We start from the raw sequence: 23,706 nt of genomic DNA, 5'->3' as shown, positions 1-23,706 counted from the left end.
TGAACGAATCCTAGATTATGGAACAAATTTTCTTCGCTTTTCCCGCTGCCTTTTCTGTTGAATGTTGTTCCCTGCATCAAAGGTCACGAGGACATCAAAGAGGATTCCATTTGACCCCAAATCCGCAATTTCAATCTCACTAGTTCGGGCTTTGCAAGACATATTCCCGTTTGGACTCTTGGTTGACTCATTCACCATAGCTTCTCACATTCTTTTCTGGATGCCCATTTCATTCTGTTCCTGTCTGTTATTCATGGCTTCTTGGATACAATCCTCATCCCGATTATCATAAGAAGGAATAGAGTTAATGGTTAGATTAGTTCCATCTTTGTGTATAATAGGTTGTTGATAATTATTAATGTAAGGAGTATGAAGGGGGTTACCTTTCATTTGGTTTGCTTGCTGAAGTGAATCCTCTCCCTCTTTGGAAATTTGTTCTATCAACCGAGATGGGGGTAAGTTGTTGATTCCCTGTCTATCGGGTTGATTAATCAGGCATGTCTCTCGTTTGTTATTTGAGTCAATTCTCCCCGTCATATTTACCTTAAGCCACACACCATATGCCGGAGCCACTTCTCCATTTTCTTTAATCACATTAGCCCGAATTTTAGAACATTGGCACAATTCATGCCCAATCTTTCCACAATTGAAGCACATATATGGTAGCCAATCATATTGGAATTGAAGCCATCTACGCCGTCCTTCATGGGGAAACAAGTATCCTGGGAAAAGTTTGGATTGAATGGAGTTCCTTACTGTGAATTTAAAGAATCCGTTAATTGTAATGCGATTGATATCTGGTTCTTGGATGTCTATAACCTCTCCTGCCATACCAGCCGGTCGAAGCATATTTGTTTTCGTAATTGCTTTAATTGGCAGATTCAGTACTCGCCCAGTGATGGTGATGTTGGGTTTTATGCCCTAAATAAAACTCATTTCAATATAATCAGATTTCCTTATTAATATAGATCAGAAATAACATTTAATGTTGCATGGTTCACATGATTTATTTCATGATTATATGTACATAATGTATAAATTCATCTGAAACCCTTTTCACATACTTGATCCTGTTTATTGTGCCGTCAACACATTGGAAAGTAAACATGACTATGTGAATAAAGTTTCCTAGATTTATCAGACATAGGGTTTTACTGATATGATAATCTACAACAGAGTTTACTTGCATTTGGAGAAGTGCTATGTTCTTTCCAGAGCATTGGTTAAAGTAAAGCTCAGGTTGGATGCATGGAGTATGCATCGGAAGGGACCGATATTGAACTTTGACTTAGATTTATTAAACTTACCGTAATATCTATTCAAGTCAATATCGCCTAGTTGATCCTAGATCAAATGTTCTTAATCCTGTTATGATTAGGCTCAATCTTTAAAGGCTATTTGTGTTCTTTGATTTGTTAGTTAAGCCTACTTTTAGGTCAGGGTGATACGTACATTTTGGGAACACGGTAGTGCAATTGAGTGGGAGCGCTAGCATAAACATGGAATCTATAGCTTCTATCTGGCGAATAGTAAGCAAAGGATGATCTCCTTCGAGCTTGACCAAACGAACATAAATGGTGGATTACTCATTTCACATAAGCTGAAATATCATTTATACGGGGTCAAGTGTTTTAAGGAATAAATACATTGTAGGGTGTAACAGTAATCTAATCCCTTTACAGTGTAGATCATTCATATAGAGGATCATTGATCACATTAGGATTATAACAATGGATAACTAATGATGTGTCTATATGGTGGAACATATAGAGCATTCTATATACTGAGAGTGCAATTCTGAGTTCTATTCGTGGATTCAATGAAGAATTAATAAGTTAGTGAATTTTAGTGATAAATTCTTGATCTACTTATTGGAAGCTTGGTTATATAGACCCATGGTCCCCGCACTAGTTGAGATAATATTGCTTGTAAGACTCATGTAATTGGTTTTGATTAATCAATTATAATTCTCAAATTAGACTATGTCTATTTGTGAATTTTTCACTAAGTAAGGGCGAAATTGTAAAGAAAGAGTTTTAGGGGCATATTTGTTAATTATGATACTTTGTATGGTTCAATTAATAAATATGATAAATGACAATATTATTTAATAATTATATATAGTTATTAAATAATTAGAATTGGCATTTAAATGGTTGAATTAGAAAATTGGGGTTTTTGAGAAAATCAGATGCAGAAAAGATAAAACTGCAAAATTGCAAAAAGTGAGGCCCAAATCCACTAAGCATGGCTGGCCACTTTTGTAGGAAATTTAAACTGATATTTTCATTATTTTAATGCCAAATAATTCAAACCTAACCCTAGTGGAATGCTATAAATAGATAGTGAAGGCTTCAGGAAAATTACACTTTTCTTCTGACACTTCTGATCCAGAAAAAACTGATCCTTCTCTCTCCCTATCTCTGGCCGAACCCACTCTCTCTTTCTTCTTCCTTAAATTTCGAAATACTTAGTGTATGAGTAGTGCCCACACACAGCAAGTGATACCTCAATCATAGTGAGGAAGATCGTGAAGAAAGACTTTCAGCAAGAAGGAGTTTCAGCATCAAAGATTCAGAGAAAGAGATCCAGGTTCAGATATTGATAATGCGCTGATACAGAAAGGAATCAAGGGCTAGATATCTGAACGGAAGGAGTCATATTATTCCGCTGCACCCAATGTAAGGTTTCCTAACTTTATATGTGTTTATTTCATCGTTTTAGAAAGTTCATATTTAGGGTGTTAATAAACATACTTGTGAGTAGATCTAAGATCCTGGTAAAATAATTTCCAACAACTGGCCTCAGAGCCATGGGAATTGATTTACTTGCAAGAAATTTGGACTTTAAAACGATTGTTTGTTTGTTTTTGGATGGTATCATGTTGTATTGAGTGTTATTTGATAATTGATTGATGTTTGTGAATTTTTCGTGAAAAATAATTGCGATTCTGTTTTTGGAATTATTTTTATTGGATAGTATGGAAAACATTAAGCAAATTATTTTTTTGCAGAACTCAATTTCGATTTAATTTGAATTAGTTATGATTTTTTTGAAGATTCGAAAAAAACGGAGCTGTGCTGAAATTTTCCTGCGATCGCGAAAACTGTCCGTACATCTCACAATTTTTTCGTTTTTCTTCGATTTTTCATGCTTTTTCATGGAATTAAGTTCTGATTTTTTGTGTAGTTCTTTATTTATACTATTACTATTCCTAATTCAATTCTAATTATCATTTTGAATTAATTTAATATTTTTTAAATTTAATTCAAGATATTAGTGTAATTTGAATTTGAAAATAGTTAGTATCTATCTTTTTGCTTAATTATCTATCTTATTTTTAAATTTGATTATATCTTATCTTATTTTTAAATTTAAGGTCAGATTTTAAATTTTTTAAATTAAATTTTTTTTAAAATAATTTGACCTTATTTAAATTTAAAATAAGATAACTATAATCATGTAATTTTAAATAGATATAAGATATTTTGCTAACTTTTAAATTTGTTATTTTATTTATTTAAAGTACATTTAAAATCTGAAAAAGATATTCATTTATCTTTTCTAATTTTTTATTTAATTTTTATTTATAAAATAACATTTAAATTTTAAAAGTAGTTAGCAAATTTTGAAATGATATTTAGGTTGGTTGAAACCTAATTTTTCAAAATTGTAGGTTTAATTTTAATTTTAAATTTTTTTTAAAAAAAATTCGAAATATTTTTTATTTTATTTTAATTTTTCGAAAATAAATATTTTAATTAATTAATTATTTCGAAATTAATAATTTAATTTAAAATTAAATAAATCCTACATCCAACTATCCAGCTAACCTTGTTGCAGGAGTATGTGTTTTAGCTTGTGTGTAAGTTTTCAAAACCTATTATTACTTGATTGCGAATAGCCATGGTTTCCTTTTGCCAGATCTATTGATCTGATGGCTCCATTGGTCAAGATAATAATTTGTAACAGGTATATTTACAATCTTCTTTCATCTGTGTATGACCTAGCAACATGATAGGACCCATCCAAAGTGTGCCTGTGTGAGCCTATGTGTTTAATTTCATTATAGATGCATATAGGTTGTTGTTGCTAAATAAAATATCATAGTTCTTGATAGATTTTATTTAGGCCCATTTAGTTTTTGGGCCTATTCAATTAATAACAGTTATTCATTTTAAGGTTAAATTCCTCTCTTTTGGGCCTTGTGTGAGAGTTGGAAGTCATAGTAGTGGGTACGACATACTGAACCCAGCACCCCCTCACATGAACCACCCCAATTGTGAAGGCCCATTTGCCTGATTTGAATAACTGTACTAGGTTAATTAAACTAGTTTAACCTAATAAAATTGATTAGCAACATAATTAATTTCATTTATTTTGAAATTAATTTAAGAAAATTATAGTTTAAAGAATTTTTTATTCTAAGCTAAACTATATGTATTTTCTTGTATTTAATTAAATATAGAATTATAATCATCTAGATTCTTTCTGGAGCTTAATTTAAATTTTTCATTAAATATTCCTATTTAAGTTGATATTTAGTTATCTTCAACTAACCAACTTAAATTTGAATATCTTTTGGATTTAAAATTTCAAAATTAAGTTGAGGAATTTTAGGCATTGGTTATTAAGATTCTTTAGATATTTTTTAAGTTAATATCTTTTTGAATATTAACTTAAAATGGAATATTTTAGATATTTTTTAAGTTAATATCTTTTCGAATATTAACTTAAAATGGAATATTTTCAAATTAAGTGGTTACAACTTAAATTTTGATATTTAATTAAATTTAAATTTGAAAAATATTTAGGTTCGAGATTTTTTCTAATACAACCTAAATTAGATATTTTTTTCAAATTTTGTGGAAAAGATACTTAGTCAAATAAGATATTTTCTAGATAGTTATTTCTAGACTACTTGTTATTTCTAATATTTAAAAGGAAAATATTATACATTGTGAAATTAATTAATTATTTATATAATTAATTTTGGTACAATTTATTTTAAGTATATTTTTCCTAGTATTAAACTAGAGATTAATAATTAAGCCTTCTCTACACTTAATTATTTATTTCTTGAATTTAATTAACTTGAAAATTAAATATCTAAGTTGATTCTCATCATCATACTTAAATATTTCTTTTTCATGACACTTAATTAAATAGAAAATTATTTTTAGTTGAAATTTATTTTTACAACTAAATTTAAATGATTTTCAAAATATATTTTTTCTTTATTTTATTAATCAAATTTCGAAATTGCATTTTTTAAATGCTGGAATTTCGAATTTTATTTGAAAAGTAGATTCAAGTTGTAAATTATTTATTTTAATTTTGGACCAACTTAAATCAATAATTTTTTCATTTAATGATTAATTAAAATAAATTGAATTAAAGTATATTATTAGAAATTGAATTAATTAGTCAAAGAAAAATCTAGATAGATGATATTTTTGTTTGAAGTATTTTTCTATTGTATTTAATTAAATAGAAAATTAATATTTAAGTTGATTTTCATCACCATACTTAAATATTTGAAATTTTTCTTATATATTTAATTAAATAGGAAAATTATATTTTTTGTTGTAAATTAATTTTATTAATTAATTTTGGGCCAACATTAAATTAGAATAATTTTTCCAGGATTAATTTTTTATTTTAACTTGCATTTTCGAAAATTGTATCCTTGAATACTTTAATTTTTCGAAATGTAATATATATTTATAGAAAATTAAATTTGAGTTGTAAATTAATTTTGTAACAACTTAAATTGAATATTTTTCTAAATATTTATTGGAAATTATTACTAAGATGGAAATAATTCATGTTATTTTCATATCCATCTAAGTAAAATTTATAAATATTAAATAAAAATTTATATTTAGAATTTTTCATTCTAAATTGGAAATTTTAAATAAATATATATTTAAAATAAATAAATTAAATAAAGAGAATCAAAGAAAATACAACTCACTTTAAATAATGGGCTTGATTATTATTAAGATATTCGATCTTCATTGTTGCTCTTACAAAAGTTAAATGTTTTCAATATAACCTCGAGACGCTAGACTTCGTCCCCCTATGGATGGTTATTCGTTGAACGCATTTAACACCGTAAGATTTCATTTGATAAGTGTTTTGTGAGTTTTCGTCTCTATTTATACTCTCCCCTACGGTGACTACTTAGAGATAAACTCATAAAACATGAAACAATGGTGGAAGCTCATAAAATAAGAATAACCTTGACTCTCGCCTACCGGGACAACGTTGGATTCTTATTTTGATCGAATAAAAGGTTGCTAGAATGGTTTCTATTTTAGATGAGCTGACAACTCTATTCAATAAATGATACTTTGACTCTCGCCTACCGGGACACTATATCAGTTTGTTGAAAACCTTGGAAATTATTTAGGATTGTATGTTTTAGTATTTTCACTAGTCATTCCTACTTGCTATATGTTTATAATTTCTGAATTGTGTATGAATTTATATTGAACCATGTTATTTCTGTTATTAAGTTGTAGTTTAATTTCGAATCTTCATTATTGGTCTAACATGTTTGTTTTTCTAATGAGATAAATCCCTAGTGGATTTTCACCATTAGACATACATAATAGTGTAAGATCTCGAAAGATAAATATTGTATATGCAACATCTAGCTGTTCACCAATTGATGACACATTAGACTAGTATTTTTACAATATGAAACAAGAAGATTACATAAATAAGATTACTTTGTCTTTCGCTAATCGAAGCATCGTTGGATTCTTATTTATAAACGAAATTATCCTAATTCCTCTTAGCTTATTCATTTCGAATTAGCTCAATAATATATCATTGGATGAATGGTCTATAAATCATTTCATGTCATTATATTTTCACTTAAGAAATTAAATGACGCATATGATTAATGATTATAATCCCGAAATTCTATTCCCAATTGATATAAATCCTCAATCTTAGAAATCTCCTACTTGTATGGGCAAATCTGACTTAGAGTTTGTATTAGTAGTGCTGGTCCAAGATAGAATTACTCATTATATTTGGTATAAATTTAAGTCTTTGACTTTAATTTTAGATTCCAAATAGAAATTTTCTTATATTTCTAATTCCAGAATACAATACAGTTACACTTTCTCAAGTGTTTAATATCCATCTTCTATTAATGGATTAAAACTGTATGGAATATGAGTTAGGTATTCTGTGACCAGGATCCACTTGCAGTATTCTAAGAACTCTTTGATGTAACTAAACCTATGTCATCAATAGACACTACCACATTTTTTTTAATCTATGGCATTTGTATCTTGTTCATAGTGGATTTGACAAGATCAATCTCTGCAAAGAGTTAATATGCCTATATCCACTGAAAGTAGCTCATCTCATTCGCAGATGGATGTACATTCAGGGGTGGATATGAGTTTTTCGTTGTATTCTTAAAACGATAACTCTAGATTATACCTTTTAGCAAAGAAATTTGAAATGTTTGAAAAATTTCATTAATTTCTAGCAATGGTTAAAACCATTAAGGTAAATGGTTAAAGATCTTGCGAACTGATAGGGGTGGAGAAATAGTTAGTAGATATGCAGTTCAAAGATCATTAAATTGATTTTTGAATTATATCCAAACTTACCTCCCCAGAAATTTCGAGTTGCATATTGATGATTAGTTACTAGTCGTTGCCTAAATCCTTTTATGGTAATACAATTTCAGAATGATGTAATGGTTGTATACTTCATGGAAATAATTACTAGATTCATGGATGACCTAATCAAAATCTTAAGAAAAGCTAGAACTGTTAATTATGGTTTGTTAGCTATTCTAAGTGATTAGGGGTGGACCATCCCATGGTCAATAGATAAAAAAGTGTTTGTTCAAAAAAATACTACTTTTCTAAGAAAATGACTAAGTCTGAAAATCAAGTAGCAAATAAAGGAGATATTTATTTCTTGATTCCAAAAGTGTTCTATCATCTTATTTGACATATGATGATCTCACTGCCTCTGTTGTCTTGTCACAACCAAAGAGGTTAATACCATTTATTTTCTTAGACATAATTCACGGTACCTTGTCGTAGTGGGAGAGTTTCTTTGAACTCACCTTCTTATGACTTGGGAGACACTAGTGATTAAAATCCATTGTGAGTTTAAACAAGTAATGGATTGTCAAGATAAGAAACTAAGAAGAAAAGCCAATAGAACTATGGTTTAATCCATTCACATGGAATAACCTAAAGTTTTCTATTACAAGGACATAAAAGGAAATTTTAGTTAATAAGTCTATTCTATGGACTTAACAAACTTCCTGTTCCTAGTATTATAGGTTTGAGTTTATCTAAACCTATGGCTTGTGGTATACCTGGTAATTACTTACTCTAATGCAAGCAACTTACTTTAGTAAGATGCTGAAGCATTTCCTTTCTAATGGCAATCTATAGAAGCTTCACAACTTCTTAGACATAGATTTTATTTATCTAAGGAAAAGTCTCAACTATTCCAGAAAAGATAAAGCCATGAAAGAATTTCTTATATCAACAGTGAGAGGTCTTAGATATGCTTTTGTATGCCTTAGACCAGACACCTGCTGTTGAGTGGGAGTAATGAGTAGGTATCAGATTAATCCAGGAGAAGAACATTGGAAGACAATCAAGTAAATCTTAAGATTAAGAAGAGGAACTATATGTTAGTCTATAAGGGTGTGTTTAAAACTCTTAGACTACACCATATCAGATTTTGAAATTTGCCTTTGTGCTAGTAAATCTTTCTGATAAGATGGTGGTTACTCTGGGGGTGGAATAGTGATTTTGGAGAAGTGTAAAAAACTATCTGAAGTCTCTAGGTCTACCAGAGAGGACTGAATGTTAAAGCTACAGGAAAGGTACTTATTCAGTCTAAGGAAAGCTCTATACATTTTTGGCACCATTCCAAATTGCCTAAACTACTAGTGTTAATTTCCTGATTAACCAAAAGTAGTTGCCAAAGGTATAGAATCCAGTATCCCAAGAGAGTAAGACATATAGAGAGGAATTTCACATCATCAATGATTTTGTGATTAAAGGAAGAGTAATGGTGGAGAAAAGGTTGTGTTTAATTCAACCTTTCAGGTCCTATTACAAGGAGTTTACTACTACTACACTTGATTTGTATATCAAGGTGTTGAGATTATTTGAAACGCACTTTTTGTTTTATATTAGTGCAAGTGGGAGTTTGTTGGGTTTTATGCCCTAAATAAAACTCATTTCAATATAATCAGATTTACTTATTAATATAGATCAGAAATAACATTTAATGTTGCATGGTTCACATGATTTATTTCATGATTATATGTACATAATGTATAAATTCATCTGAAACCCTTTTCACATACTTGATCCTATTTATTGTGCCGTCAACACATTGGAAAGTAAACATGACTATGTGAATAAAGTTTCCTAGATTTATCAGACATAGGGTTTTACTGATATGATAATCTACAACAGAGTTTACTTGCATTTGGAGACAGAGTTTACTTGCATTTGGAGAAGTGCTATGTTCTTTCCAGAGCATTGGTTAAAGTAAAGCTCAGGTTGGATGCATGGAGTATGCATCGGAAGGGACCGATATTGAACTTTGACTTAGATTTATTAAACTTACCGTAATATCTATTCAAGTCAATATCGCCTAGTTGATCCTAGATCAAATGTTCTTAATCCTGTTATGATTAGGCTCAATCTTGAAAGGCTATTCCTGTTCTTTGATTTGTTAGTTAAGCCTACTTTTAGGTCAGGGTGATACGTACATTTTGGGAACACGGTAGTGCAATTGAGTGGGAGCGCTAACATAAACATGGAATCTATAGCTTCTATCTGGCGAATAGTAAGCAAAGGATGATCTCCTTCGAGCTTGACCAAACGAACATAAATGGTGGAGTACTCATTTCACATAAGCTGAAATATCATTTATACGGGGTCAAGTGTTTTAAGGAATAAATACATTGTAGGGTGTAGCGGTAATCTAATGCCTTTACAGTGTATATCATTCATATAGAGGATCATTGATCACATTAGGATTATAACAATGGATAACTAATGATGTGTCTATATGGTGGAACATATAGAGCATTCTATATACTGAGAGTGCAATTCTGAGTTCTATGCGTGGATTCAACGAAGAATTAATAAGTTAGTGAATTTTAGTGATAAATTCTTGATCTACTTATTGGAAGCTCGGTTATATAGACCCATGGTCCCCGCACTAGTTGAGATAATATTGCTTGTAAGATTCATGTAATTGGTTTTGATTAATCAATTATAATTCTCAAATTAGACTATGTCTATTTGTGAATTTTTCACTAAGTAAGGGCGAAATTGTAAAGAAAGAGTTTTAGGGGCATATTTGTTAATTATGATACTTTGTATGGTTCAATTAATAAATATGATAAATGACAATATTATTTAATAATTATATATAGTTATTAAATAATTAGAATTGGCATTTAAATGGTTGAATTAGAAAATTGGCGTTTTTGAGAAAATCAGATGCAGAAAAGATAAAACTGCAAAATTGCAAAAAGTGAGGCCCAAATCCACTAAGCATGGCTAGCCACTTTTGTAGGAAATTTAAACTGATATTTTCATTATTTTAATGCCAAATAATTCAAACCTAACCCTAGTGGAATGCTATAAATAGATAGTGAAGGCTTCAAGAAAATTACACTTTTCTTCTGACACTTCTGATCCAGAAAAAACTGATCCTTCTCTCTCCCTATCTCTGGCCGAACCCACTCTCTCTTTCTTCTTCCTTAAATTTTGAAATACTTAGTGTATGAGTAGTGCCCACACACAGCAAGTGATACCTCAATCATAGTGAGGAAGATCGTGAAGAAAGACTTTCAGCAAGAAGGAGTTTCAGCATCAAAGATTCAGAGAAAGAGATCCAGGTTCAGATATTGATAATGCTCTGCTACAGAAAGGAATCAAGGGCTAGATATCTGAATGGAAGGAGTCATATTATTCCGCTGCACCCAATGTAAGGTTTCCTAACTTTATATGTGTTTATTTCATCGTTTTAGAAAGTTCATATTTAGGGTGTTAATAAACATACTTGTGAGTAGATCTAAGATCCTGGTAAAATAATTTCCAACAGGTGAATGAAGTCAAAGTTTCCTCCTAATCCGTGGGTATTCCTCTCATTCTTTCTAAGATAAGAAACCCTGCATTCAATACCCATGGATTTCTTCCCAAAATCCTTTCTAACGTGTTGTTCTCTTTGAAAGAAAGAATCAAGAACAAAGCTTTGTCAGTTATTTTCTTGATTTTCAGGTCCCAATCGAGTTCCCCCAAATTCCATAGTCTGCATTCTTTAGTAAAGAACAGGTAAATGGTTTCAAAGTGCAGAGTCGCCCAATGAGACACGATTTGCCAATGTCCTCAGCCCCATCTTCATTGATTTCCCATCCTTCCTCATCTGTGACTGTTAGTTTTTGTTAATTCCATTTTTGGCATATTTAATTGACAAAAATACTTTATTATTTAATGTATATTTCAGCTGGAGTGTTTAATATGGTTTCCCTATTTGTGTATATCTAAACTTGGAAGGAAAGTTGTCAAGCTTTCCTATTTATGGAAATTGAGGTAAATATGGTAAGTTTTGATTACACATTTATTCTTTTCTAACCAGCTGTTAATCTGATCTTGTGTTGAGTTTCCCATTTTCTTAGATCAGGTTTCTTGAAGAGAAAGCCGGAGCTAAACTTTCCATTTCTATAAAAGGAAAGTTGTAGTTACTGCCCACGATTCTGTAGGTACAGAAACGGAAATTCCTGGACTGATTGAAGAATTATTTTAGGGAAGTTTCTAGTGGGTTGAGGTCTTGTTCAGACCAAATGTAAGATGTCAATAAGATGTATATTCAATATAAATACATCTTATAGCAGCTAGGTTTTGTATCTCTTTCATTCACTTTCATATCTTTAGAAAAGAGAGTCTTTGTTATGTAGAGAAGAGTTGTTCTACTCTTACTCTGTTTATTTGTTGTTTGTATTGTCTTGAGTCTGTATTCAAGTCTACAACAAAGAAGAACATCAATGCATCTTCGGGAGAAGGGTATTTACAAGCTTTCGGGAGATTGCTTTTGAAGTCTTGCATCGGGAGGATACAAGCACACCTTCGGGAGAAGGGTTTTACAAGCTTTCGGGAGATTGCTTTTGAAGTCTTGCATCGGGATGATACAAGCACACAACCTTCGGGAGATGGTTGTATAGGCTTTCGGGATATAGCCTTTAAGCCTTGAATCGGGAGGATTCAAGCACTCTTCAAGGTGATCGAAGGGAGTTCGAGCTCTTGGAGTTTTATCAAGATTCAGTTAGTAGGTGGAATACATCAAGTTTGCGGCATACAATAAGAGGGAGTCTGTTTATGCATAAGTCAATTACTTTGTATTTTTGATACCGATCTAATGAATCTTATCTCTGGGCGTGGCCTCGTGGACTAGTAACAATCTGAAAGGATTGTTGAAACCACGTACAAAAATCTTGTGTGTTTTTACTTTTATGCACTGTTTGTTTTTCTGGGTTTCTCTGGAGTTACAGAGTTGTATTCTGTAGCTACGGAAAAACTGTTTTCAGTACCAGTTTCATTATTCCGCATTTAATTAATCACTTAATTAAATAATTAAACTGGGAATATTAAAATACAGAATTTCAGTTTTCTTGTTCGGGATAGCAGATCCTCCATTTGAGCCATGCTTTCTGAGCACATCTTTTGAATAGGCTCTTCCGAAGAGAGCATAGGGGAATTGCCAATCGCCATACTAATTATTCTTTTTATAATTATAAAACTTTACAAGTATATTTTTATAGGTTAATTAGTAATTTTTTCCCCCCGAACTTTGACATGTACTAAATCATGCCCCCTGAACTTTTTTGGCGATTAAAAATTCCCCCTGAACTATTAAGATTGTTTGATTTAAGGACTTTTGTCTAATTTTAGTAAAAAATTTCTAACATGGATGAAAGTTCAGGAGATATGATTTAGTACATATCAAAGTTTGAGGGGCATGATTTGGTAGATATCAAAGTCTGGGGAGCATAGTTTAGTACATAAAAATTCACTGAAAAGTAAAATTGAATGAAATTAGATAAAAATCCTTAAATCTAACCATCTCAATAGTTGGGGAAATTTTTAATGCCAAAAAAAGTTCAAGAGATATAATTTGGTATATGTCTAAATTCAAAGGGAAAAATTGTTAATTAACCATTTTTATAAATAATTTTTTTAAATAAAAGCAAAAATCCTAATTAACTTAAACAATGTTGCAGAAAATCAAGCTCATTTGGTCATGGGGTGTTTACGATTTTAAGAGAAAAGGGCAATTTCGTCAATTACGAAAATAACAGCCAAAACCTCTCAACTTTCTCTCTGACTTAATTTTCTTCTTCCCCAAGCACTCCTTCCCTCTCTCTCCCTCTAAATATTTTCTCACGCTTTCCTTGTTCTCCTTCTCAATCTTTCCTTCTCTACAATCTCACAATCCAATTCTCGCTCCTTATTAAATAATTTCAATTTTTCATTCCCATTTCCATCTTTCCATCAATTATTTTAGGGATGTTCGTTTCTAGGGTTTTAGCTCGCGTCTCCAGGACCATCCCCAGGAGCTCCTTGCTCCTTTCTTCTCCACAAAATCACCACTTTCCGAATCTCTCCAATCAGTTTCATTCCCTTGTCAATGAATCCTCCATCAAGGTACGTAAAAAGCTACTTAAGTTTACTATTTTTTTTTTTTCTGTAGGGTTTTGCTAGGGTTTTAGGTTGATAGTGGATTTTTCAATCAGAATGAAATGTTTATTTTCTTTTTCGATACTCAATTTTAATTAAATAAATACGGTTGTATGTTGCTTCAAGAAAAACAATGGTTCACTTCGCATAAATCAGAGCCCTGTGTCAATAACAGATTTTGATGAGAACACTTGGTTGGATTTCTGAGTTTCTTATTACATTATATTTAAACGTGCAGGCTTCTTCACTACTACAGCGTCTGAAGTATAGAGTTCTATTTGCTAATGTATATATATATGTGTGTGTGTGTGTGTGAAATATGGATTTATGGTTTTGTTTGCAACTTTAGCTTATACGACTAAGGTTCTTATCAACTTTAATCTTACTTTATGTATCTAACTTATGTGCTTGCTGAAGTTTAACGGCTTGTGTTTTCAAAAGTTATATTTAATTCCATTTTTTACCTCTAACTCGTTTTTTTTTTTCCTATTCTTTAGATGGCTCATGGCCAGGTGTCTCTATTCCATCTGAGTTCTTCTCCCTTTCAAAGATTTGGTTTTGCTTCTTCTGCGTCCCCTGAGACTTCTGAAAAAGAGCAGGGGAATAATTCAGAGAATAATGGAGATGCTAAAGTCTCCAGTGAAGCTGCCTCTGGGCAGAGTGATGTCGATGATCAGACAAAAGATTCAGGTTCTATATCTGATTCTCAGTCTTCTATGTCTAATAATGTCAAAACAAGGAGAAGAACTAAACGAACAGCATTTTCTGATTCAGATTCCGACGAGGATTTGAGCATAGATGATCTGGTGAAACTTGTGGCTGAGAAGGAAGAGCTTTTGAAGCAAAAGCATAAAGAGATTGAGAAAATGCAAGACAAAGTCCTGAGAAGCTATGCCGAAATGGAGAATGTCATGGACAGGACTCGGCGTGAAGCAGAGAACTCAAAGAAATTTGCCATTCAGGTTTGGTACCAAATCCTTTTTGCATTTACATATTGTTTTCACATTATAGTTTCCTTGTTAAAAATAATAGTTTGGTTCACCTGTTTTAAGTCAGCCTGACAAATTGCTTAAAATCTTGTTGCAGAATTTTGCAAAGAGTCTACTTGATGTTGCAGACAATTTGGAACGAGCTTCTTCAGTTGTCAAAGAAAGTTTTTCAAAGATTGACACATCTAAGGATTCATCTGGGGCTACTCCACTTTTAAAAACACTTCTAGAGGGTGTTGAAATGACAGAAAAACAACTTCTAGAGGTAACTGATATCATCTAAGCACAATACATCTCCCTTTATCAAATTATTTATTGAAGAAGTCTCTTGTTTTTTTATTTTTAAGTTCAGGGGACCTACTGTTAAATGTTAGAATATGTTGTGTTTTCATTAAATGAAAATGAAAATTTGGGACCTTACACTCTGAAAATGAAAATGGTAATTGACATCACATTTCTTATAGTTATCAAGTCCATATTGTTGGTATGTACACAAGTTCCGTGAATTAAACTCATCTTCAAGTAAAGTGCCTGAATGCTAAACTTAGTTATATCATTGATGGTTGCAGGATAACTAACAAGTTCCTTTTGCTTTCAGGTATTTAGGAAGTATGGACTAGAAAAATATGACCCTACTAATGAGCCATTTGATCCACATAGACATAATGCGGTCTTCCAACTTCAAGATGCTTCTAAGCCTCCAGGAACTGTAGCTGTGGTTCTGAAGGTAATATCTCCATTTCAAATTGTTATGGGCTATTAGTACTGTTACTACTGTTATTTCTAATTTTCGGGATGACGGGGTTTGTATTAAATTCTGTCAGATAGTTAAAAGTGGGATTTGTAAGTGACGATTTGGTTGAATGTTTTTGTATTGCAGTCGGGTTACATGCTTTATGATAGAGTTATTCGGCCAGCTGAAGTTGGTGTAACTCAAGAAGCAGAGAATGAATGATTATGCAAAGATAGAGCTTTGCCGAAGAGGATTCTCATCTCAAGCTTCACTTGGCTTACGGGTGTCAACAAGAAAATTTTGCAATGTTTCGAGAATTGTATCAAGTACAATAAACAATAAATTTTTCTAGTTAGAATTTCTATCACAGTATAGAACCATTTATTTCTTCCCTGGCTGCCCTGTTATTTATTGTTTCGTTGTAAAAACAGTGAGACACTTTTTATTTTCACTAACACACCTTCGAGGGTTGTAAACACCTAAAACAATGAAGCGCTGTTTGTTGCTTAAAAATGTATATTTGATGGGATTGGTTATATATGCCAAGTTGGGTAAGTAAGATTGTATTTAATTGGAAGGAATGAAAATATAAGAACAGAAATTGAATGAAATAAAATTTAAAATGAAAAAGAAACAGAAAATTCTGTTGTTTTATGCTTAAAATTAGCCAAAATTAAAAAATAATTCAAAGTTGGTTATCCTATCAAATTAATGTTTGTCTTTTATCTTTCGCTAGGTACTCATAATACTTTTGTCATTTAAATAGTCTCTCCTCTTATCTCTCTCTCTTCTTGTTTTCTCGAGTAGTAGTCACCGAGAGAAACCCAATCGCTGAAGACCCATTGATTGACTTTCCATCACAGTTCCACGCCCTCCTACCTCACTCACCACCACACTGTTGTTGCTGTTTCCCCTCGCCACCATACGAAACCCACGACAAGACTCAAACGAAACCCACACATTTGCATAATCTTAGTTAAGAATTGTTTTCTATTGTGGAATGTAGGTTTATATTAGTTTTAGTGAAAAAATTATTCAAAATCCAATTTAGTGAATATTGGTTATCATCATTAAACATGGAATTTTAGATTTTTTTTTTAGTACACGATATAGGTTTGATAGTTGCTCGATAGTTCATTGGTTAGAAACTTGCCTAAGTTTGAAGATGATAGTTTGATAAGGGTTCGATGGTTATGTTTTTTTCCGTTATTTTATATTATGCTCGATCTGGTTCCATAGTTGCTCAATTGTTTGCAAGGAACAAATATTGTATTGTTTTATTGATATTGCTCGATTAAAGTAATGTAAAACTATCGAGCATATACCAAGTATGTATCGAGTAGCATTGAAACTTCATCCTTAACCTTAAGACACTACTTTTATTGAGCACATATCGAGCGTTCATGAAGAAATAACAAAAAACTCAAAAAAATTCAAATCTCACCAGAACTTGATTTATACAAAAAAAAATCAACAAAAAATCAAAGATCAACCAACTAAACACCAACCTACACCATCAAAACGAATAATAACAACAAATAACCAAGATGCTCTAAAAATCTTGTACAGTGGCAATTTTGATGAGAAACAAAGAGAAAATTGATGGCGAGGAGAGAAAGAGAAAAGTAAAAGGGATCATGGATGTGAAGATGAAAATTTGTTATGTGAGAAGTATTTTGGTTACCTAATGAAAGATGATACAATTTGAGAGGATAACCAATTTTAGGTTATTTTTAATTTTTGCTCCATTTAAAGCATAAAAAATCAAATTCCCAAAAGAATTGATAAGAAAATATTCATCTTGCATTTAGAACGGTATTTCCTTTTATTTCAAAATAAAATAATTATTCAGCCAATATAGATAAATCATTCTATTAGAATAACATGCTAAATTGCCAATATTTTAAAATACAATTAAATAAAGAAATGAAATAAAATTATTGATTCTTTTCCTTTTCATTTCATTTTATTACTTCTAACTAAATGCAACCTAAGTGTATCTGATACTAGAAAGAATCGGATTGAGGAAAATTCAAGTAAATTATACATTCGAAACAAGAGTTTAATAAAGGAAATCTTAACAGTTGAGCAGAGGAAAGTAGTTGCCATTTATTTTTGTCAGATACAGTTTTGATGATCATTCCTTCACACTGCTAGTGTCGAGTCTAGAAACTAGAACTTAGACTGCGTTGAAGATAAACATAAACAGGATTTACTGTACTACTTCCGAAATTACAGGAGTTAAACAGACTCCAAGGTATTTACAGAGAATTGAGTTTTTAATTATTAAGTGCCTTTCATTATGTACTACTAACTAACATCAATGTACAATGAAAAGCTAGAAACTACGCCTACAGCTTAATCACAATACGAGGATTATCACACTAGATTTATGATATGCAGTTGGCTTGAGTGAGATTAAGGCCAACTTCCTATTACCAAATGAAGCAACTTCAGTGAAAGAGATGCTCTACGCTGCCTCATCCATTGACAGAAGCGTGCTAGAGCTCGTTTTCTCAGTCTGAGACTCCTTGGTCTCAATGTCATCCAAGTTGTCATTGGGGCTGTTCAAGCCCAATCCCAAATCCAAAATGCTCAGGTCTGAATCCTGCACTCCATTCATCTCTGTTACCTGTGTACAATACATAAAACGAATACATTACCACACATTCATAAATTTAATAAAAAAATCCCTGATAAGAAAGGGAAAAATAGACATTAACACTAACGTTTAGCACCAACCACATCTTGCTGCTATTAAGAAAACAATGTGTACAGCAATGTGAAGTGATGTTGCAGTGTACGACTTAAAAGAAAGTATGACATAAACAGCCAGAGCCATAAAAGTTGTTGAGTACAACATAACAAGAATACCTACACAGATTAAAGGGAGTGATTTTATGCTATTTTACTTCTAATTACTGATTCAATTGTATACTTAAGGCCGTGTTTGAAAAGACACAGTAATTATGTAATTAAAAGTAATTGAGATCTATAAGTGGAAGATCCGAAAATGTTTCCCCCATGAGAATTGGGTGTAAACTGTGTAAATACAAAATCATACTATTTTTAGGCAATTAATGTTATTTTTCTATATAAATTACTTAACTGCCAAACAAAAATAAGAATTCATATCTAATTACTACTTGACATCCAAACACATATTTTAATTACTATGTGTAATAACTAGGGAAGAGATATTTTAATTTTGAAAAAAAAAGTCTAAGGGAAGAAACTTCAAACTTGATAGAGATATGCATGAGAGCTCCAAAACAAGAGATTAATTAAGAGTTTTAAGTTCAGAGTTATCACATTGTTTTCTTCCTTCAAAACATCATCAATGTTTGGCTTTTCATGCTTCTCGTCACTCATGGTTGTTGGCCCAGTTGTCAATTGGTCCACCATCTCATTTGTTTTCTCTTCATCTTCCACCTTTTTCTCAGCAATCCTCTTCTGTTCCTCCAGCACAGCAATCTGCAACAAAGAATTTGATTAATTATTTTTTCTTTAGAAGTCAAAATAAGATATCAAATTTCATTTGCTCTACAAATAAAGGTGACCCAAAATCCATCTTTCTCTTTCCTAAGAAAACACCGTTTATTCCATAAATTTCATAAATCAGGTTCTCTGTTGAGCGAAGAATCTAGCAATAGGGCACTCTAATGATCTCTTCAGTATAAACAAACAACAAAATTATTTCCGAAATACCTATTTCGAGGAAAGTCAAAATATGAATTATGAAATTATAGCAAACAAATACAGCAGTAACATTACCGAATCACCCAACTTTTAATTTATATGCGAATAATCCAACACCAAGAAGAAACGCACTTAATTGTAAGTAATAGTCTCACACATTATTCATGCTTAAAATGGAAGGGAAAAAACTCATATCTTGGATTATTGAACTTTATTTTATTTAATTTTATTTTGTAAAGATAAGTATTGGAACTTGGAAGTCAACTTTCCCTATGCACACCCAATTGTCCTAAACTGAAAATTAAGGTCTCAGTCGAACATGCAAAGCATAAGATTTTACAGCAACAGAGTACCGTAACTTATTCTTTATAAAGAAAAGAAAACAAATCCATATTTCATATTCATATGCATAATCTAACCAAACACAGACACGCCAACAAACCCATATATGTAACAGCAGAACCAATAATACCCATAAACCCTAAAGCATAATCAAGTGATTTTCACTTACAGGAGTATACCGGAACTTCCTCCTCGGTGGCTCTTCCAACTGCGTTCCGCCGGAGCCGTCGGAAGCGGCGGCTGAAGTAGCGGTGGCGGGAGTCCATCGGCAGAGGAGGAGGCGGGGGGTTGGGGTGCCGTTGGATTGTGATTGAGGGTTGTGGTTGTAGGCGTTGAGGGTTGAAGAAGAAGAGGAGGAGGAAACATGGACCCATTTCTTCTTCCACTTCCTAACTGGGCCGTTGAAGACGGTGGCTGCTGGGCCGTAACGGGAGGATGCTCGGCCCAATCGTGACCCAACTCCCTCCATTAGAATACCCTCCGATAATTTTCTCTTCTACTCTTCCTTTCCGGTCGTTAATGGAGATGAGTGACTTTTGGTTATAGTAGTACGAGGTTAAGTAGGTTGAGACCTCAGACAAAAAAAAAAAAAGCAGATAGTTTCTGCTGCTACTACTACGTAAAACGACGCCGTTATTTATTTATTTATTTATTTTTTTATGTAAAGTAACCAATAAAGAAAGAGCAATAAGAAAAGGTTACAATTACAAATGCTGATTTGGAAAAGAACCATTCCAAACGATTTCTCTATCTGAGTCTAATGATTTCCTAGCATAATTATACACACGAACAATATTGTTCCTTGAAATGTGATAAACAGAAATATTAGGAAATAAAGATAAAGAGTTTTGAACCAATTGTACAAGATCCGAGAGGGATGATCTATCTCTCCATTTGTGGGGCGGGAGTGGGAGTTGATCATTATGCAGAGTATCAAAAGCTCTTAGCAAGAAGTCCTGGATGTCATAGTGATTGTTTGTTGAGTAGGAGTGGAGACTAGTATGTTTTCATATGGACTTAGCTCTGGTCCACCCTAGAATGGCATAAGTAACAGTTTCTTTCTAGTCATTGCAAAGAAAGCAAAAGGGGTGAGGTAACTTTTTTTTTTTTTTTTTGAAAAGATTGGTATTACAGGGGAAGCACATATTGGTAAGCTTCCAAATAAAATGCTTAATTTTGGAAGGTGTTTTCATAGTCTTAACAAACTTTCACCAGGTTTTATAAGCTGCAAGGTTAAAGGAAGAGGGAGAGGGTGAAGAGACCAGAGATTTAGCTAGATGATAGACTAACTTAACAGTAAAGTTCCCCGAGTGACAATCTCAAATGAGAGTGTCCTCCATAGAAGGGCAAGTAGGGATCGACCTTGAGGATATCTTCTACAATTTTAGTATCGAAGTGATCTTTAAGGCGACCAGTGTTCTAAGATCCATTATCCAGAATGAAGTGTGAGACCAAAGGGTTATGAGGTGGGGTGCCTGTTGGGTTTTATGCCCTAAATAAAACTCTATTTCAATGTAATCCAGATTATTCAATATCAATAAAGTAACAGAAGTATTTTTCATTCATTTGTGTATGTTTTGGTTCACTTAATCAATTGTTTGTCTATTTGATTTATAAATTCATCCAAACCCCTTTCACATACTTGATCATGTTTATTGTGTTGTAAACACAGTGGAAAGTAAACATGACTATGTGAATAAAGTATTCCTAGATTTATCAGAACACTAGGTTTTACTGATATAACAATCTACAACAGAGTTTACTTGCATTTGGAGAAATGTTATGTTCTTTCCAGAACATAGGTTAAAGTAAAGCTCAGGTTGGATGCATGGAGTATGCATTGGAATGGACCGATATTGAACTTTGAAATAGATTTGTGAAACTTACCGTAAATATCTATTCAATTCAATATCATAAGTTGATCCTAGATCACATGATCGAAATCTTGATATGGTTAGGCTCAATTTCAAGAGTGTTATTCGTGTTCTTTGATTTGTTAGTTAAGCCTAATTTTTGGTCAGGGCAATACATACATTTTGGGAACACGGTAGTACGATTGAGTGGGAGCGCTAACATAAATATGGAATCTATAGCTTCTATTTGGCGAATAGTAAGCAAAGGGTGATTTCCTTCGAGCTTAACCAAACGAGATAAATGATTGAGTACTCATTTCACTTAGTTGAAATATCATTTATACAGGGTTAAGTGTTTTAAGGATAAAATACATTGTAGGGTGTTACGGTAATTTAGTCCCTTTACAGTGTAAATCATCCATATAGAGGATCATTGATCACATTAGGATTATAACAATGGATAACTAATGATGTGTCTATATGGTGGAACATATAGAGCATTCTATATACTGAGAGTGCAATTCTGAGTTCTATGTGTGGATTCAACGAAGAATTAATAAGTCAGTGAATTTAAGTGGTAAATTCTAGATCTGCTTATTGGAAGCTCGAATATATAGACCCAGGGTCCCCCCACTAGTTGAGATAATATTACTTGTAAGACTCATTTAATTGATTTTAATTAATCAATTAAAATTCTCAAGATAGACTGTGTCTATTTGAGAATTTATCACTTATTAAGGGCAAAACAGTAAATAGAGATTTTGAAGGGCATATTTATTAATTAGGAAACTTTAATTAGTTTCATTATTAATAAAATAAATGACAATATATTATTTGATAATTAATTTTAATTATTAAATAATTAGATTTGACATTTATGTGGTTGAACAAAGGAATTGGCAGTTTTTGACAAAACAGGAAACTATCAGTGTAGGAAAAGGAAAGTTGGAAAAGTGGCAAGCCTTGTTTCCACAAATGCCTAGGCCGGCCACTTAAGTTCCCTTTTCCCTTTGATTTTTTCAATATTAAATGTCAATTAATTCAATCATAGCCCTGGGTCGTCTTCTATAAATAGAAGGCAAAGGCTTCAGTTTTCAACACAACTGATACACAACATTATTCTGACAGAATTTTCTCTCTGAAAATTCTCTCTGAGCCGCCACCCTCTCTCTCTCTATTCCTTCACTGTTTCGAAATCTATAAGTGCTAGAGTAGTGCCCACACACATCAAGTAATACCTCAATCATAGTGAGGGAGGTTGTGTAGAATTCAGAAACAACAAAGAAGGACTATCAGGCTCAGATCTTGATTATACTCTGCTACAGAAAGGAATCAAGGGTTAGAGATCTGAGTGGGAATAGACATATATTCCGCTGCACCCAATGTAAGATTTCTGATACTTTTATGTGTTTAATTTTCCATCATTTTAGAAGTTCATATTTAGGTTGTTAAATCAACATACTTGTGAGTAGATCTAAGTTCCTGGTAAAATAACTTCCAACAGTGCCATCTTTGAATTGGAGAGACCTAGCATTGGGAACCCAGGAAGAATCAATAGCTAGAATGGAATTGCCATTTCCCACTTTCTAGATGAGGCCTTTGAGGAGTAGATCTCTGTTGGAAATTATTTTACCAGGATCTATTTACTATCATGTATGTTGGATTAACAACCTAATATGAATTCTAAAACAATGAAAATAAACACATATAAAGTTTAGAAAACCTTACAGTGGGTGCAGTGGAATAATATGACTCCTTCCGTTCAGATCTCTAGCCCTTGATTCCTTTCTGTAGCAGAGCATCACCAAGATCTGAACCTGGATCTTCTTTTCTCCTTCTTTGATGCAGAATTTCCATAGTCTTACATACTATGATTGAGATACCACTTGATGTGTGTGGGCACTACTCATCACTCAAGAGAATTCAAAAAACAGAGAAGAAAGAAATAGACAGAGTGGCGGTTTCATAGTGTTTGAGAGAATAAACTGTAAAGTGTGTGTCAAACCTGAAGCCTTTACCTTCTATTTATAGAATACCACATAGGGTTAAAGGTGAATTATTTGGCATTTAAAAATAAAAAATAGAATGAGAAATAGAAGCATTAAGTGGCCGGCCATACATTGAGGAAAACAAATCCTTCCACTTTTCCAACTTTCCTATTTCATCATTTCTAGTTTCCATTTTCTCAAAATTGCCAATTCTCTCTTTCAACTTCATAAATGTCAAATCTAATTATTTAATAACTATAATTAATTATTTAAATAATATATTGTCATTTATTTTATTTATTAATAAAAACTAATCAAATTTTTCCAATTAATAAATATACCCTT

General features: G+C 32.2%; 2 protein-coding genes across 3 annotated transcripts; one reads left to right on the top strand and one right to left on the bottom strand.

The window, feature by feature from the left end:
• The first annotated feature begins 13,317 nt into the window (after positions 1–13,317).
• Positions 13,318–15,992, top strand: LOC115725737 (grpE protein homolog 2, mitochondrial). 2 transcript variants are annotated; one of them, XM_030655331.2, is made up of 6 exons: positions 13,318–13,724; positions 14,255–14,447; positions 14,532–14,719; positions 14,844–15,011; positions 15,345–15,473; positions 15,627–15,992. In XM_030655331.2, exons 1-6 carry the CDS (start codon positions 13,587–13,589, stop codon positions 15,699–15,701), a joined length of 891 nt encoding a protein of 296 aa, XP_030511191.1. In that variant the 5' UTR covers positions 13,318–13,586; the 3' UTR covers positions 15,702–15,992. The 2 variants fall into 2 exon arrangements, with proteins under 2 accessions (XP_030511191.1, XP_030511190.1); XM_030655330.2 differs by having other exon boundaries at positions 14,255–14,719.
• Positions 15,993–17,563: 1,571 nt separating this feature from the next.
• On the bottom strand, positions 17,564–20,582 carry LOC115695622 (uncharacterized). The gene is made up of 3 exons (XM_030622677.2): positions 19,690–20,582; positions 18,792–18,953; positions 17,564–18,111 (listed from the first exon to the last, which is right to left on the bottom strand). The coding sequence occupies exons 1-3, from the start codon at positions 19,987–19,989 to the stop codon at positions 17,950–17,952; spliced, it is 624 nt and encodes a 207-aa protein (XP_030478537.1). The 5' UTR covers positions 19,990–20,582; the 3' UTR covers positions 17,564–17,949.
• Between the last annotated feature and the right edge of the window lie 3,124 nt (positions 20,583–23,706).

This window comes from Cannabis sativa, chromosome 6, assembly GCF_029168945.1.
Source record: "Cannabis sativa cultivar Pink pepper isolate KNU-18-1 chromosome 6, ASM2916894v1, whole genome shotgun sequence".
Lineage (NCBI taxonomy): Eukaryota > Viridiplantae > Streptophyta > Magnoliopsida > Rosales > Cannabaceae > Cannabis > Cannabis sativa.
The sequence above is the reverse complement of the archived record's forward strand: the minus strand, read 5'-3'. Positions and strand labels throughout refer to the sequence as shown.

Bases quoted from the DNA above. Each gene is read 5' to 3' on its own strand.
- LOC115725737 (XM_030655330.2), top strand. From the start codon at position 13,587: ATGTTCGTTTCTAGGGTTTTAGCTCGCGTCTCCAGGACCATCCCCAGG. The intron at 15,012-15,344 runs GTAACTGATATC...TTTTGCTTTCAG, and splicing joins CAGAAAAACAACTTCTAGAG to GTATTTAGGAAGTATGGACT. The intron at 15,474-15,626 runs GTAATATCTCCA...TTTGTATTGCAG, and splicing joins CTGTAGCTGTGGTTCTGAAG to TCGGGTTACATGCTTTATGA.
- LOC115695622 (XM_030622677.2), bottom strand. From the start codon at position 19,989: ATGGAGGGAGTTGGGTCACGATTGGGCCGAGCATCCTCCCGTTACGGC. The intron at 18,954-19,689 runs GTAAGTGAAAAT...TCTTTGTTGCAG, and splicing joins GGAAGTTCCGGTATACTCCT to ATTGCTGTGCTGGAGGAACA. The intron at 18,112-18,791 runs GTGATAACTCTG...TATTGTACACAG, and splicing joins TTTTGAAGGAAGAAAACAAT to GTAACAGAGATGAATGGAGT.